Source organism: Manis javanica, chromosome 9 (assembly GCF_040802235.1).
Source record: "Manis javanica isolate MJ-LG chromosome 9, MJ_LKY, whole genome shotgun sequence".
Classification (NCBI taxonomy): domain Eukaryota; kingdom Metazoa; phylum Chordata; class Mammalia; order Pholidota; family Manidae; genus Manis; species Manis javanica.
Window position 1 is genome coordinate 34,431,658 of NC_133164.1, and position 18,306 is coordinate 34,449,963.

The following is an 18,306-nucleotide window of genomic DNA, read 5'->3' on the forward strand; positions in this document are numbered from 1 at the left end:
TGTCATGAACACCTTGCCACAATGAAAAGGAATAGCTTTGAACACACACACACACACACACACACACACACACACACACACACACACGATACCAAAATACATTCGCAGATATGCTACTTTCTCATGATTTAATTAGCAATGATACTATTTATCCTGCTCGCTGACACGAATATGTGGCTTTCATAAAGATTGTGCAGAGATTTTCACTTTCCTCCTAACATTTCCAGCTGCTGCCATTCTCCATGATTTCTATAAGTCACCTAAAAGCAACTTGGCAAATACTGATGTGGAGCAATTCATGAAGAAAGGGAAAGAGACAGCTTTGGTCTCTATCAAGAAATAAATGTGCCTAATGTTAATAATTATAAAAATTAATACTACTATTCTGACTAATAATTTATACATGCATAGCATTACACAGTTTACAAAGCAATTAGCATGTTTGGGAATGGTTAGTTACTTCTCTGTTAAACCAGAAAATACAAGTAGATCTGTTTGGTTATTTTTATTGGTAGTGAAATTTATAAATGATTTCTACAGGCTCCCTTCTCCTACATTAGTAAACAAAACAATCATATATTAAAACTTTTAAACAATACATCTCCAGGATCAGAAGCAAACCAAGTCGTTAACAAGGGTTAAAGAATCCCCCTCAATGGCCCCCAGCCAAATAATTGCACATACTTTGCATAACATTGTAAAGTTTAGGAATTATTTTTTTCTCATTTCATTTATGTTTGAAAGCAGACCTAAAAAGGTTTACAGGTGAGGTTTTGTTACAGAACCCATTGTCAAGGTGAAGAGATGATGGCTTGGAATACTTAAGTGACTTTGGGGAATCATGACTTGGAAGTATTGGATTTGAGACATTTTTCCAATCTATCTTACTAAAAAAAACCCCCTATTGTTCTTTCAACTATAATTTCTAAGTCATTTTATCTCTTTAGAAACATTTTGTCAGAAAAGACTTCCAGTCAGACTCACACATTTTTTAAAGGACTTAAAACACCACAATTATCCTTCATCCTGTATGACAATCTTGAAAGATGACTGTCAGAAATGATTTCTGACACTGGTTGCAATTTTGGAATTGCTGTAAAATGCTCCTTTCAAAAATTGATATTAAAATATTTTGGAAAAAAATGTTACTACCAATCAAGTAGCCATACTTGCTATGTAGTAAAGATTTACTGGCAGTCATTCACTTTAGTGCCACAGATTTGAATATAGGTCATTTTTCTGTAGCTGAGGAAAACACACAAACATACACACACACACGATACCAAAATACAAGTGGCCCTTACTATATACTAGCACTATTCAGACAGGGCCTGATATATAATTGGAATAAAGAAAATTCTATTTCATAGTCATTTCCTAAGCACCGATAACAAAATTAGCAAGAAAAATAGTCATATTTTATACAGTGACAACTCTTTGAGCACCTGTTTTCCTTGTTTTATTATATGAATAATATTAACTTTATGTATATCTATGAGAGATGTGAGATTTTTATAGTTATTGCTTTATATTTGATTTTCCTGTCTTTATTTGGGAAATGTCCTTGGGAAAGATAAAAAAACTGTATGTAAATAAAAAAGATAAATTATATGAAATAGTTCTTAATTTTTGTTCAGTTTTCATACTGAAGAAATAAGGGGAAAAATGCAGGTGTTTCAGGAAAAACTCTAGCATTCTTTTCTGGTTTCAAATATTAAGATCCTTTAGAGAGATTAAAGAATGACAGTCCTTTAGCCTTTAAGAAAAAGGATATAGGGGAGAAAAACATGAATCTTCAATATCTAAAAGGTGATCAATAGAATAAAAATTAATTTGCCTTGTAATTAAAGTAAAATTAGAAGGCAGCAGATTTTACTTCCAAATGGGCACCTTTCTGTCAGAATTATTCAACAGTGATATGAGCTTTCTTATAGGGCAATGGATTTCCCATTGCTGAAAACAATCAGTGAGTGAGCATCGCACAGAAAAGTATATGGGGTCCACGTTAAATTAAGTGACTTCACAGATCATTCCCAATTTGAGATTATGCGAGGTTGCAAATATTCCCATTTTTAATCCTGCTAGATAATGATATGAGATTCAGAGCAGATGACATCAACATTTCTTTTGTACTCTACAGATCTTTAAGTCTATGAGAAACATTTTCTTATCTTGGGAATTGTTATTCCATAGAGAAAAGATACAAATCTCCTAACTCATACCCTTCCTTGGCCTCTTTTATTCCACTTGCATTCTCATCCTTTGGACATGTTTTATTTTTTTTTATTTCTCTTATAACATCATATTCTCCTCCTCATTAGAAAGTCAGTTTCTTAGGGGCCAGAACCTTAATTTTTTTTTGCATTTGTATTCCTAGTTCTAAGAACATACTACTTCAGAAAAATTTTGTTGACTGAATTACTAGTGAAGAAAATAGAGAAGACATAGAAGTGTGAATGCAGACAATACAACTAGCAATAGGAGGTTGAAGTGAAGCATGGTCTCGGATGTGGAGCAGTAATGGCTAAAGCTTATATGTAAGACTTGGTATGTGTCAGATACTTCTCTCAGAAGGGCAAATTTAGTTCAATCTTTAAACGTAGTCCTCACAACAGTACTTTAAGGTGGATACTGTTTTTATTCCCATTACAGATAAGAATCCAAATTCCTAATCACACAGCCAGGGGGTAGCAAAGTTGGGGTCTAAATCCTAGCCAATTCTCCAAGTTAACAGTAATCTTTTGACTCTCCATAATCACATGCCACTTCATAGATCCCAGATATACCAAGAAACAGGTGGAAACACGGTGCAGGTGGGCACTCAACAAGCAGGCGCATACGTGTTGCATAGATCAAAGTGAGACAGTAAGTCCAAACTAGACGGGGTGAGAAACAGAGGGGAAATTAACCAGAGGATAGATAGCCCAGGTAACATAGAAGGATGAGCCCGAATTCCTCATCCCAGCCTCATCTTGACTAAGTCATACATAGCATGACTATGTATGAGTGAGCCCCTTGGAGCCTCAGCGGTCTCATCTGTAAAATAACAAGTGTGACTGTCTCTTAATGAGTCTCTGTTCCCTTTGAACACTAAGGTAGTGTTCAAGAGTTCAGGCAGCAGCTTTGACACAGAGATTAGAAATTCAGGCAAGACAAGTACTCAAAAGCCCAGGAAAATTAGTTTTAACCTGAAAGTGTTTGAGTCTTGACGGCAATATGTCAGCGTAGCAACTTTAAGATGAGTGTTACGAGAAACCCTGATAACTGGGAGGTGCCTCTCACTATTCTGCATTTTTAGAAAGTTTAACTTCTAGAGGTAAATATATATATATGTGTGTGTGTGTGTGTGTGTGTGTGTGTGTGAATTGGGTTATGAGAAATTTAATATTTCTTAAAGGCATAATATCATAAAATAAAGAGCCTAGAAATGACCATTTAAAAGATTGGGAATAATTGCTGAACTCTCTTAGGTTTATATGAGAATTTTTAACATATTATTTTTTTAATTCCTCTTCTGATATGTATTATTTTTCTATGTCTGCCTTAACAAAGTACCAAAAACTGGATAGCTTAAAACCACAGGAATTTATTTTCTCACAGTTCTAGAGGCTAAGAGTCTGAAATTAAGATGTCAGGAGGTACATGAGAAGGTTCAGAGAAGGATCCTTCCTTGTTTTTCCAACTTCTGGTGGATCCTGACAACCTTTGGCTTTCCTTGGCTTTTGGCATCCTGACATTCATCTTTGCCCCTTTGCGTGGTCCTCCTTCTGTGTCACCTCTGTTGTCACATGGTGCTCTCCTGTATGTCTGTGTCTCTCCAAGTTTCTCTCTTATAAGCACACCAGCCACTGAATTAAGGCCAACTCTTATGCAGTATGATCTTAACTAAATACTTCTGCAGTGACCTTATTTCCAAAAAAGGTCACATTCTGAGGTTCTGAGTTGATGTGAAGTTCTGAGACACACTATTCAATCCAGTACATGATGAAACAAGAGATGCACGTTTCAGTCTTACTTCTGACAATAGTAGTCATGCATATATCATAACCTGTCAAAACTTTGCTTGAAAAGGATGCTTAAGGAATTATAATTGTAGAATTCTATGACTTTAGACCAAAATTTTACATTTTTCATACTTATATAATAAGCCTCAAACAAAGGATGTAGCCAACTGGGCTTGCCTTTCAGTTTTCCATTTATTTGATATTGTGAGTCTCCTAGAATTCATCTTTCTAAGAACCTTTTAAATGGGCAGTTATATAAATTCCATATCCTCTGTGATTTGGAATCAAGCCAGAAATTCTGCAGTGAACTGTCAACAGATTCATCTCTCCATCATAGTGTTTAAAGGGGTGCATCATATGTATTCTGATATGTATTATTTTCCTATGTCTGCCTTAACAAAGTACCAAAAACTGGATAGCTGAAAATCACAGGAATTTATTTTCTCATAGTTCTAGAGGCTAAGAGTCTGAACTTAAGATGTCAGGAGGGCCATGAGAAGGTTCAGAGAAACATCATAGTGTTTACTGGTCACAAAATGAAAGATGATAAGACACAGGTTTTAATTAAGTAGATTTTCATAACAGAAAGATTTCCTTGAGTTAACTATAGTATACACTATTGCTTTTGAAGTAACTTCTAATGAAATAAACACATTGAAGTTTATGTTACAGTTATTTGAACATTAATATTTTACTATAGTCCAATATCCATGTTTTAAGCTAAATCAGTAACTAAAATGTGCTAATTGAAGGGATTAATTTATATTCTATTGACCTGCTATTACCATTAATTTCCAGTTAATTTTTAAAATTTTTTAATGATATTGATAAATGGATTTCAATTACATTAGTACTTATTTGTAAGATGAGAGAAAAACTAATAAAATCAAGGGACACAAGTAAATTATTATTAGAATATGTTTTTGCAAATTTGATAAATAAAAATAGGAAAATCTTCTCTAGAATAAAACAAAATGATAAATTTTTTATATCTAGCAAAGTTATTTTAAAAGATTATGAAGTAGCAGAAGTAGACAGAATTTGGACTTTATGTAATTAATAAGGATTAAGTGTTATGTAGTGGCAACTTGTTGCTAAAATCCTTAATATATTTTTCAATCTGTGTGTAAAAGATACATGCATACATACATATATTCCAATTTAATGGAGACATCATCAAACTTTTAGAATAAACTTATTACTTTATATGGTCTAAAGTAGCATTTCAATATTATTTCCCACAATTTTTCTGTTCTCATTCTCAATGATACTGACATGTCAAATATGGCACTTCATGCTACATTACCTGTTAGCATGTCTTTGTATATTTTGGCTCCCCTGACCAGAATACCATATCTTTCTTTACATTCTCCATTTTCTAATTTTCACTCCTACCTAATATTCTAGGTCTATTTGAAAAATCTGCTTTTACAGAGTTGATGACAGTCATTTTCCAGGCAGTTCACCTTATATAGGTATCCCGCATGTGGTAGACTTTTTGGTGCAAACGCATTTTGTTTTCCTCACTCCAATCATCCAGAACCACATGTTAGATATTCAGTAAATCTATATAGAATGAATGATGGAAGAAACTCAAAACAAAGTCATTTTAAACAAGGTAAACAGGCCAAAGAAGCCAGTGCCTCTCATGACTTGATCTTCTCAGGCACAGTTTCCTAAGGTGTACAAGCAGTGTAAGGAAACAGGTGTGGATTGATATTTTTTCTTCCTTAGTGTGTAAAACATAATGAAACTACATTAATTTCCAGAGGTTAGATTGCAAGAAACACAGAAAAATATTAGAGTATCATTAAAAGGAGGCTTGATGGAAGGGATGAAAAAAAAAGTGAAGAGAACATCAGAACTACAAAATATATAAAGAAAAAATAAATAAATGATGTAACAAATGGGCTAGTGTGACAGATCCCGTAATGTCTGGTGCCAGCTCCTAGTGTTTACAGTCTACACTGTTTGCTACCAAAAGATGCAGTATGACTTACAAAGATACAAAATTATAAGAATGTAATCTAGATTCAGGAATAAAGGGGACAAAGGGCTGCTGTAGTGATATTCAATGAAACTATTACCAGAGCTTTCTGAAAAAGAAATCAAACTGAAAAGGCTATAACCTTCCTATCAGATAGATTTCAATTTGGCTCTAAGTTTTCTAGAGACCAAATAAAAAGAGAAATCCGATCAATTTCATAATTTACAGCATCCATGATAAAAGCAAACCAATTTACTCAGGAGAAGTGCAATTATTCCTGCTACTAAAATCTGAAAAAAATTGCTCCCAATGGTCATCATAAAGAGGACACTGTAAAATATAATGAAATATGCCTTGAACAATATCATATCTTTATGATAGATACCACCGAGAATTTCTTTTTTTTGGGGGGGTATCTCTCACAATATACGGATACTCTAGCTATACAATTCTGTGTGTCATTTGATAGAGGCATAGATTTTTCAGTAACTGGAAAAATACATGGACAGAAAATCTTTCAAAGATTCTTCAAAAACATCTTTATCTTATGTAATTCTTTAGATATTTGGTGACACTAAATCTCAGAACACTCAATTGGTTCACTCAGTAAATAGGTATTGGACATCTACAATTTATACAGTCCTCTGTTAGGCACAGAGGAAACAGGGGACAGAACAATTTCCTCAAAATCAGCTATTCTGTCATGTCAATTAGATGTAAATAAATATGACAAATGACATGAAAGGAAGTAAATGTTGACATTCTCTTGTGAAAGGTGAAGGCACTTCAAGCCTTGATTCAATTCGAACTCATACCATGGGTCAAGTCTCACTTCAGAAAATAGGTTTGAATCTGCTTTGACATACAGATTAATGGGCACTTGCTGTATTTCTACTCCATTTTAGCATAGTCAGAGTGCCTTTTTTGGAAGAGATCTAGTCTCACACTATTTAGGTTTTTATCCTAAAATAAGCATCCTATTGAGATTTCTAGCACTATTGTGCCTTTTAAGCTCTAATCTGAGAATACTTCTTTGGCATTGTCTCAGGAGACACGAGGGAAGGCCCCACAGTCAGATCTGTCTTCTCCAACCATCTATCACCCATAGAAGGCTTTCTGCTAAAATATAAGGTTTCTGACAAGTAGTTTGAAAAACATTGCACTGTTCTGTACTATTTCCAAAATTTTATTTTCTCTACAAAGACCATCAAGACTTCTATTCAGTAAATATGTACTGTTCACCTGCTATGTTCCAGGATCTGGATATACAAGGTTAAATGTAAAGGTCTTTGTCCCAAGGAGCTTAAAGTTTGTGATAAGACCCCTCCGTGAACCAAAGCTTAGGCTGCAGTTTGGTGGCTGTCATCTCAGATGAAAACCATACACTGTGTGCATGTAAGGGATGCAGTAGCTGGAGTGGACGGGTGTGAGCAGAGGGCCTCAGAAGCCCATATAGAGCAGACAGCTTTTAAGTTGAGTCATGAAAAATGACAGAAATTAAGAAAACAAGTGGAAAAAGTCATTCTAAGCAATCATGTGAGGAAGGGAAGACATGTCAAGTGGTATGGAAAACCGAAAGAAGAGTTATTTTTGTGACTGGAATGCAAATAAGGTAGGAAATGAAGTTTTAGAATCAGGAAGAGGCCAGGACATGGAGAACCAGCGTGCTTAGCCAAGAGATGTGACACAAAAACCAAGGGCAGAACAAACCAAACCGGTAATTTTAGGCTAATGCCATGAGCACATTTATATTTTAGAAATATCACTCCAGCATTATTATAGAGGATACAATAGAGAAGCTACGAATAGAGTCAGGAGGAGTAACTAGAAGCTTATGGCAACAATCTGGAAGAAAATAAATGGGAATTTGAATTAAGCCAGAGAAATTGTCATGAGAGGAGGGAAGTATGACAGATAATTAAAGGGTAGAACATATGGGAGTTTGTGACTTCTATGGACTATCTATCCTGTTTTTTATCCCTTCTGAATAAATAATCATTAATCTTACAGTGTTACTTCTCTCTGTGTAATTTTATTCCCACTTTCTGATTTATGTATATGTAGTCAAGCTTTAGAGACTCTGAAATACTATTTTTTTCATAGTCACCAGATCTTACATAGCAGTCCACTTGAAACTTGAACATTTAATCACTTAGTACATTCTGCCTGCATAACAAAGCTTAACATTATAATCCTCCAGTTATTACAAGATCTGTGCTGTCTTGGATACATTTACACTTCAATTACAATTACAATGCTTTCATCTTAACAGCTTCTAGTTTCTGAAGGATTAAGTCTTAAGGATTATGTTATAATGAGAACAAAGGTTATTGACTACTTTTCTCATTTCTTTTTGAGATGCTTTGCTAGCCAAATAAAAGTGAAGTGAAATTTATGCCAGGATGTTTTCTCCTACAGGAAAATATAATGGAAGTTATGAGAAATCAAGAGTTTTTACTGCTTCCAGCTGAGGAGCTCCATAAACTCCTGGCCAGTGATGATGTAAATGTTCCTGATGAAGAAACCATCTTCCATGCATTAATGATGTGGGTCAAATACGATATGCAGAGGAGATGCAATGACTTGAGTATGCTTCTTGCTTTTATAAGACTGCCACTGCTTCCACCACAGGTAATTATCTGCAATGCTGTTTTAATAGCTATGATGTACCAAAAATCCTATTTCAACTACACTAGTGAGGCTGATGATTTCATAATATGGGTAACTATTGAACCACCATGATGTGTATTTGAAACCAATATAAGATTGTATATATAATATAATTTAAAATTGTATAAACCGTACAATTAAAATAAGTAACATCAAAGGGTAAAATAAATAATTAAATGATTAAAAAAAATTATACTCCTGAAGCATTTGGTAAAATAGTAATGGTAAATATATATATATATATATCCATACAGTATCTAAAAGATTTTAAAAACAGTGCAGTTATTAATTCCCTGCTTTCACTGGTTTAAAGATCGATCGATTGAACTGTCAATCATCTATCATCTTTTATATTCTAAGATGCAATAATACGATTATTCTCTGATGAAAATGTATCCCTAGGGTATTTTTAAAGGCTCAATGCATGGGATTTTAAACCTCTATGGATGGATAAGACATATATTACTGAAACACACAGAGTCATGAAGTAAAAGCATTTAGCAATTGAAATAATGGAATCTTTGATAATTGAAGGTAAGGAAATCCAGACACCAAGTGAACCAACTGCCTCATTTTATTAATGAGTTATATAGGGCACAGTTGAATCGATAAGAAAACCACATTCACTAAGCTCATAAGAAAAATAATAAGTATTTTTCTCTGATTTGGAGTCAGGTACCTTTGAACTAATTTATAATGGTGCAAAATTATCTATGCACATAGCATTGTTAACCCACAGTCTATGGGTTCTCACACTATGGAAGTATAAGCTTGAAGACAGTAGCTCTTACTTCTGAAATGACAGGTAAACTTTGTATGGGATACACTTTGTATGGGATATGTGGGGGCCTATAACATTCACCTGATCCTTTTTTGTATCCTAACCACCATCAACATTTCCACTAATCTGTATATTACTAAGAATGTCTGATAAGAAATTAGGACATTGGGAAAGAATGACAGGCAACTATGACAGGTTAATAACATTGGGAAAGAATGACAGGCAACTATGACAGGTTAATAACAAGTGAAGAAGTGAGAGGATGGTCATATATTAAGATTGGGAAGATTTTAAAAGACTTCACTGTACCAAATTTAGGAAAACAAAAGAAGCTTTATGAATAAAGTCATAATTGGGTATTACCTGGCTGCTGAAATAAATAAAGGAGTAAAAGCAGAGAAAAATAATTTTTGGAAGTCCTGCCTAAGAAAATCATATGAGCTTGCCTTAATATCAGGTTCTAACAAAAAGGAGGGAAAACATACATTTAGGTACCTGGACAAAAATAAATTGTGAAGCGAAGTAATGGATTTTTCTGAATCTTCCACTCCAGGCTTTAATGCCGAAGTTCTCAAAGCCTGTGGATTCTCTCTCAAGATAGAGATGGCAATGACCACTATTAGCTAATAATAGGTGATAGCCATTCCCCAGTGATAGCTGTGACAATTGGTCCCTTTTATCCTGACCACCCATTTCAGCCATTAGTTGAAATGTGGGCCCTTGAAGGACACATACCAGAAGAGGCCAAGAATGTGACCAGGCACCATCTTTTTAGGATGTGCCCTTCCTTTATACCCTCTACCCCTACTCTCCTGTTATTAAAAAGGGAGATGCTCCTACCTGTACATTTCATCTAAACTATTACATCAGAATAGACATGTACATCCTATAGTCTTATGTGTTCTTATGGTTACACATTACACAGGTAGTGTAATTCTAAGTGGTTTAGCTACTTTATCTCATTAGTGAAATCATATTTATTAACATTAGAAAATAAATTTTTTGATGTAACTAGTAAAAAGGCTTTTAAATTAACTGTTATCACTGTGTCCAATAGGCATAAACATAGCATAAGTCTATTCTCCATTCCTCATCCTTTGGGGGCATTGCAAACACAACTTCATGTATATTTTCAAACAACAGATATGCAGGATGATGGAATAAAACACATCTCTTTTCATAAAATGTCTTTGAATATATAAGGGGATATCACTTCCATAACTAATATTAATGAATTGTATGTCATTATAAGCATTGTCAGTACAATATTTATAATCTTAAAAATATGGCTGCAAGATAGGGATTATTAATTATATTGCACAGAGGGGGAAATAAGTTAAAAGAGGTCAAATGATTTTTCTTTTCTTTTTTATTTTCATATTTATTATTTTTTGAAGTACCATTGATATACAATCTTATATTGATTTCATGTATAACAGTTACCCATATTATAAAATTCTTACCCCTACAAGTATGGTAATTATTTGTCAACATAGGAGAATGTTACAGAATCATTGACTGTATTCTCCATGCTGTACTACTATCCCTGTGATGAACTTATATTCAGATTCAGAATTTTGGTGCCCTTTTGTCACCTTCCCCTTCCCCACTCTCCCCCATACAATTATCATTCACTTCTCAGTATCTAAGTCTTTTGCTCTTTTGGTCATTTTGTTTTACTTTGTTTTTATATTTCACAAACAAGTGAAATCATATGGCATTTGTCTTTCTTCACCTGGCTTATTTCACTTAGCCTAATACCCTCTAGATGCATCCATGTTGTTACAATGGCTGAATAATATTCCACTGTGCAAATGTACCACCTCTTCTTTATCCATTCATTTATTCATGGACAGTTTGGTTGCTTCCATATATTGGCTAGTGTAGTAATGTAACAATAAACAGGGGTACATATATCTTTTAGAATCAAGAATTTTGTTTTCTTTCAGTAATAACTAGAAGTGGAATTACTGGGTCATATGGTATTTCTATCTTTAGTTTTTTGAGGAACTTCCATCATGCCTTCCACAGCAGTTGTACCAATGCACATTCCCACCAACAGTATAGTAGGGTTCCCTTTTCTCCACATCCTCACCAATACTTAGCATTTATTGTCTTTTGGATAGTGGCCATTCTAACTGGTGTCAGGTGATATCTCATTGTGATTTTGATTTGCATTTCCCTGATGATTAGTGATGTGGTGCATCTTTTCATGTCCCTGTTGTCCATTTTTATTTCTTCTTTGAAGAAGTATATGTTAAGGTCTTACACCCATTTTTTTAATCAGGTTATTTGTTTTTTGAGGTGTTGAGGTGTGTGAGTTCTTTATGTATTTTGGATGTTAATCCCTTATCAAATGAATCATTTATGAATATATTCTCCCATACCATGTTTTTCTGATTGTGTCCTATGATTACAGAAGCTCTTTAGTTTGATATAGTCCCACTTGTTTATTTTTTATTTTGTTTCCCTTGCCTGAGGAGATGTGTCCAGGAAAAGTTGCTCATGATTATGTTCAAGAAATTTTTGCTTTCTTCTAAGAGTTTTTTGGTTTCATGTCTTAAATTCAGGTATTTGATCCAATTCAAGATTACTTTTGTGTATGGAATTAGACAATAATCCAGTTTCATCCTCTTGCACGTAGCTGTCCAGTTTTTCCAGCACCATTATTGAAGAGGATGTCTTTTTCCCATTTGTATGTTCATGGCTCCTTTATCATATATTAATTGACCATGGGTCTTTATCTGGACTTTCTATTCTGTTCCATTTATCTATTGGTCTATTCTTGTGCCAGTACCAGACTGTTTTGATTATGATAGCTTTTCAGTATAGCTTGAAGTCAGGAAGCCCAATACCTCCAGCTTTGTCTTTCTCAGGATGGATTTGGCTTATTCAGGGTCTTTTGTGGTTCCATATGAATTTTAGGACTATTTGCTCTAGTTTATTGAAAAAATGCCATTGATATTTTGATAGAGATTGCATTGAATCTGTAAATTGCTTTAGGCAGGATGGCCATTTTGACAATATTAATTCTTCCTATCCATGAGCGTGGGATAGATTACCATTTATTTGTGTCTTCTTTAATTTCTCTTATGGGTGTCTATAGTTTTCAGAGTACAGTTCTTTTACCTCCTTGATTTGATTTATTCCTAGGTATTGTATTCTTCTGGATGTGACTATAAATTGAATTATTTTCCTGATTTCTCTTTCTGCTAGTTTGTTGATATACAGAAATGCAACAGATTTCTATGTATTAATTTTGTATCCTGCAACTTTGCTGAATCTAGTTATCAGTTCTAATAGTTTTTTTGTGGAGGGTTTGTTATATATATTTTATCATGTCATCTGCAAATAGTGAGTTTTACTTCTCATTACCAATTTGGATGACTTTTATCTCTGTGTTGTCTGATTACAGTGGCTAGGACCTCCAGTAGTATGTTGAATAAGTGGTGAGAGTTGATATCCATGTTTTGTTCCTGATCTTAGAGGAAAAGCTTTCAGCTTTTCACCATTAAGTATGATGTTAGCTGTGGGTTTGCTGTATATGAATGACCTTTATTATGTTGAGATACCTACCTGTTATACCTATTTTGTTGAGAGTTTTTATCATGCATGGGTATTGAATTTTATTGATTGTTTTTCAGCATCTTTTGAGATGATCGTGGTTTATATCCTTCTTTTTATTAATGTGGTGTATGACATTGGTTTATTTACAAATATTGTACCATACCTGCATTCCTGGAATAAATTACACTTGGTCATGATGATCCTTTGGATGTGTTTTTTAATTCAGTTTGATAATATTTTGTTGTGGATTTTTGCATCTATGTTCATCAGGGATATCGGTCTGTAATTTATTTTTTTTGAAGTGTCTGTCTGGTTTTTATATTAGAGTGATGCTAGCCTCACTGAATCAGGTTGTAAGTATTCCCTCCTCTTCTATTTTGTGTAATACTTAAGAAGGATGAGTATTAGCTCTTCTTTAGACGTTTGGTAGAATTCACCTGTGAAACTATCTGGTCCTGAACTTTTCTTTGTTGGAGGTTTTTTGATTATCAGTTCAATTTCATTGCTGGTAATTGATCTGTTCAGATTTTCTGTTTATTTCCTTGGTCAGTCTTGGGAGGTTGCATTTTTTCTAGGTATTTGTCCATTTCTTCCAGGTTGTCCAATTTATTTGTATATAATCTAATAGAATTTGCTAATAATTCTTTGTATTTCTGTGGTATCTGCTGTGACTATTCCTTCTGCTTTTGTTTATTTGTGTACTCAATATTTTTTGGTGAGTCTGGCTAGGAGTTTGTCTGTTTTGTTTATTTCCTCAAAGAACAGTTTTGTTTTATTGGTTTCTTTTGTGGTTTCATTGATTTTTTTTCTATTGTTTTATTCTTCTCTATTTTATTTATTTCTGCTCAGATATTTATTATGTCCCTTCTTCTACTAACTTTGGGTTTCATTTGTTCTTCTCTGGTTTCTTTAATTGCTAGTTTAGACTGTTCATTTTGGTTTATTCTTGTTCTATGAGGTAGGCCTATATTGCTATGTGCTTCTCTCTTAGAACTGTTTTTGTGGTATCACACATTTTTTCAAAGTTGAATTTTTGTTTTAATTTGTCTCTTTGTATTGCTTGATTTCTGTTTTAGCTTGGTCATTGATTCATTGATTATTTAGAACATGTTGTTTAGCCTCCATGTGCTTGCAGGCTTTTTTGTTTTCTTTGTTTTTTTTTTCTAGTTTCATACCATTGCAGTCTGAGAAGCTGCTGGATACAATTTCAATCTTTTTTAATTTATTGAGGCTCTTTTTGTGCCTGGTATGTGATCTCTTCTGGAGAGTGCTTCCTGGGCACTTGAGGAAAATGTATATCCTCTGTTTTGGGTTGAATTTTCTGTAGAAATCTGTTAAGTCCAACTGATCTGATTTATTACTCTGTCTCACCATGTCCTTATTTGTCTTCTATCTGGTTGATCTGTGTATTGATGTGAGTGGTGTGTTAAAGTCTCCTAAGATGAATGTTTTGCAGGCTATCTCCCTGTTTAATTCTATTAGTATTTGTTTTACATATATAGTTGCTCTTATGTTGTGTGCATGGATATTTGTAATGCTCATATCTTCTTGCTGGACAGACCCTAAAGAGGTCAAATAATTTTTCAAAGGCCATAAAGTTAGTGGAAAATTCAGTTTTCTTGCAAATCTGGACTAGCAAAAATGAATATACACAGATATTTCTAATGTGAGTGTATGTTGCTTTCTTGCTTGCTGTTGACACTGGAAGACCATAAAAATGTATTAAATACAACAATTTTGAAGGTTCCTATAAAAACCTAGGGAAAGAAAAAAAGCAGGGGAAGCATAACTAACATGAATTTATTCATTCTTTAGTTACCAGGTATAATGCACTTTATCTCATTTAATTTCTCCATTACCCCATGTAGTAAACATTATCAAGATTTGACAAATAAACAAATTGAGAATCAGCAAATCAGCATGATAACCATCTTTCTATTAAGTTGTAGAACTCTGATTTTACTGTGGTTGTATCTGACATTAATATGGTTCTTCTTCCACTAAGGGGAAATGATGTGGTATTTATTTCTGCAGTGTTTCATAGTTACTTCAATATCTAATCAGAGTTAAATAAGAGTTTAATCAAATGTAGTATTTTCCAACCTTTTATATGAACTTTCCAAGCTGCTTAGCATTTTAGGGTCCTTAAAAAAAACTATTATGATAATCATGAAACAGTTTTTTCCTTGATTCTAGAACCATTAAATGTAATTTTTGTCTCTAACTCCTATAGTGTTTACTGTATAGGTCTTTCATAACCTTTAAATGATTTGTGTGTATATGTGTATGTGTAATTATATATTATATATATTACATTACAAATACTGCAATATATATAAATTATATTAAATGTAGTTATATCATACATTGTAATACATAATTAAAAGTTTAATTGTTATATGACAACACAATATTACATTTTAAAATACTAGTGATATTTAGAGAAGGGAGAGTCTGCATTTTTCTAGTGAATTAAGAAGTTTATTTTGAAAAGGAAAGAGTACTTGAACTAATTTTTGAAGGAGACATGAGAGAAGAATTTGGCTTGTATTTTTTTAAGATAAATCCTATAGATATAAATGACAGGCTTCAGGGAAGAGAAAGAACAATATTTGGAAGACCAGTTGTGATATATGTTAGTAATATTGTTAAGGAAAACATAAGCAAGTATGGATAAAGGCAGGAGTAGAAAAGGTAAAGAGGATTCAGGGAAGTTTAAGACAATAAATAAATATATGCTTCCAGGAGAAAATAAATGCTTCCAGCATAAAGGTAAAAATAAATTAAGTACTTTTACAGTTCTGAGTTTCTAGTTTCTATTTAGTAAATGCATGGAAAATTTTCTAGAGTTAAAAAAAGTTAAAAAAAGACATGGACAGAGACTTCATCAACAAAGAAAATATGTTAAAAGATTGATTAGCCCCCAAAAAAATTTAGACTAGGGTAATGTAGTTCTCTTATTCTCACAAGCCAATTGACCAACTTAACTTGGGTAGATTTCAGTTTAATCATTTGTTATAATCTGCATTCTCATGTTTGTAGTAGTAGACCCATTATATGTATCTGTGTTTAGTTATTTCTTAAGTTGTCTAAGAGAAAATCACTTCTGATACTCTGTATTATTTATAAATTAACACATATATAGTATGAAGTAAAATTATGGTAATTTTATGTAAAACAATATAATCAAGATGTAAATTTTGGTAGAGAATATGGATTTTAGTTGAGAACAAGTGGTAAACAAAATCAGCTTCAGAAAAAAACAGAATAGAAAAAAAGAGTCATAAACAACAATGCCTATTTCATTTTCTATTGAAATATAATCTAATACTAAAATAAATGCAGTTGAGTTTGCTATAGAAAGGACCAGGGAAAAAAGGCAAAATGAAAGAAACAGTAATTGAGTTATAGCCTAAGAAATGGTGAATGACATCTACTATCTTTTTAAAAGTGAGGAATAGAATTTTGTATAAATGTTGCTATATTTTCCTTGAATAACCAGAGGTTATAAATGTCAGTAGAATTGGAAAAAATATGGAAATTTCATTTTAGAGAGCAAATAATAACATGTATATGAAAAATAAGGAGGCTATTCAAATTTTTCTATATTCCCTTTTTCAAAGATGCAACAAAAGTACATGTTGTTATGCAATAAGAAACATTACTTTAACATTTTGTGACTATTGTTTTCACTGGTTTTAATGGTTTCATTGCATGTATCTGTAATAGGCACGCATTTATTATATATGCATTTTAAAAGTTCACGTAAGTGCACAATTTTTGGTGTGTTCTTTTCTAATAATTGTTTTAGAAAGTTGAGGTGTGTTACTCTAAAAATCAAGGGAATGCAATTCCATATATAATTAAGCCAAAGGTCTTCAGGGAAATTCAATTTTATCATAAAGATTATTTAGAAGTTTGGAGATACACAAACTTTGCCTCATGCCTGAGAATTGGTATTGTTTATCTCTTTTGATGCAATAAGGAGAAAGACTTTCCACAATTTTCTAGCAAGACTACTTACTGACTCTTGAGAGAAATACATAGCAGTGTGTGTGTTTATGTGTATAATCATCTATTTTCATTTTCTGTAGCATAAAGTGAACAAGGAAAAAACGTTTGTATTGAAACAGCAAATGCTGCCTGCGTTTAAAAGAATATGGTTTAATCTAATAATAAAAACAATATAACATGGAGACTAAGGAATTTAACTTCAGGAAAAAAGATGCTACCTCTATTTTACAGGAATTAAGTCTTTGTATGCAAATTTGTAATAAATATATTCCACAGATATCTTTGTGTAATGATAGTAATACAAGAAAGGAGATGTTTTCAAACTTTCACTTCTTTGGAAATGTGACAACTGATCAGATAGACAGAAGTACCATAAAGACTGTTGTCCATAAAAATTATAGCCATAATTAAAAATCCTAATGAAAAGCAAGCAAAGTGAAAAGGAGCAAATCAGTATAAAAAAAATTCATAAATCACAGTGTAAAATACACAAAGTGGATTATACTCCTAAGTAATTTATGTTTTGTTTGGTTTTATTTCTTCAAAGCAAGCATAGGTAAACTACTCCCTGATAAATCCAAGAGTTCTCCAAATTTGTCAGCATAAATGTTCACTGTTTAGTGCATTATGTATCTTATCTTCACAAAGGGAAAAAGAAAAACTCTTAATTCTTACAAATGAGTAAAGCAAAAAGAATTAATCAAACACATTAATGCAATCTATTACCAGTTTTTGTTACTTTCAACTTGTTTTTTGTTCTGTTTTTTTGTTCTCTCTGATCTGCCTGTTGTCTAATTGATGATTACACCAGACATCATCAGTCTTCTCCACAAAACCAGACTATAAGAGTTAAAAAAATATATAGAATGTATTATTCTTCTCTGAAAGAAACCTTAAAAACAGCATCTTTAAAATAGAAATGCAAAGACAATATGTTTCTAAAATCTTACAGATTTATCTTAAATACTGTTTAGATACATGATCTTTTAACTCACTATGACATTCTCAGATCAAGTTACATCATTAAGAATAAGAAGACACAAAACTTTTTTATTTCAACGTTTTAAGTCAATGGAGTATTAATGTAAAAAAAAAGATGATGTACAAGCATGAATTCACACATACACCTATTACTCTCATTGGTAAAGTAAAAAAGAATAGAGAAGTAGGAACCTAATCTGAAGCCTATATTTTTGCTACTATCCTACAAGGGTCTCTTCTTTATGAAGAACTGATTCCACTAATTGTGGTTTGTATCCCATCTTTCTTGTCAGTAAAATTTC

General features: G+C 32.9%; 1 protein-coding gene across 1 annotated transcript in view; it reads left to right on the plus strand.

The window, feature by feature from the left end:
* The window catches only part of KLHL1 (kelch like family member 1), a 359,135-nt gene that overhangs the window by 220,101 nt on the left and 120,728 nt on the right, over positions 1-18,306 (plus strand). The window contains exon 5 of the mRNA XM_037023548.2: positions 8,410-8,622. Within this exon, the coding sequence (XP_036879443.1) occupies positions 8,410-8,622 (213 nt within the window). The remainder of the gene's footprint in view (positions 1-8,409; positions 8,623-18,306) is intronic.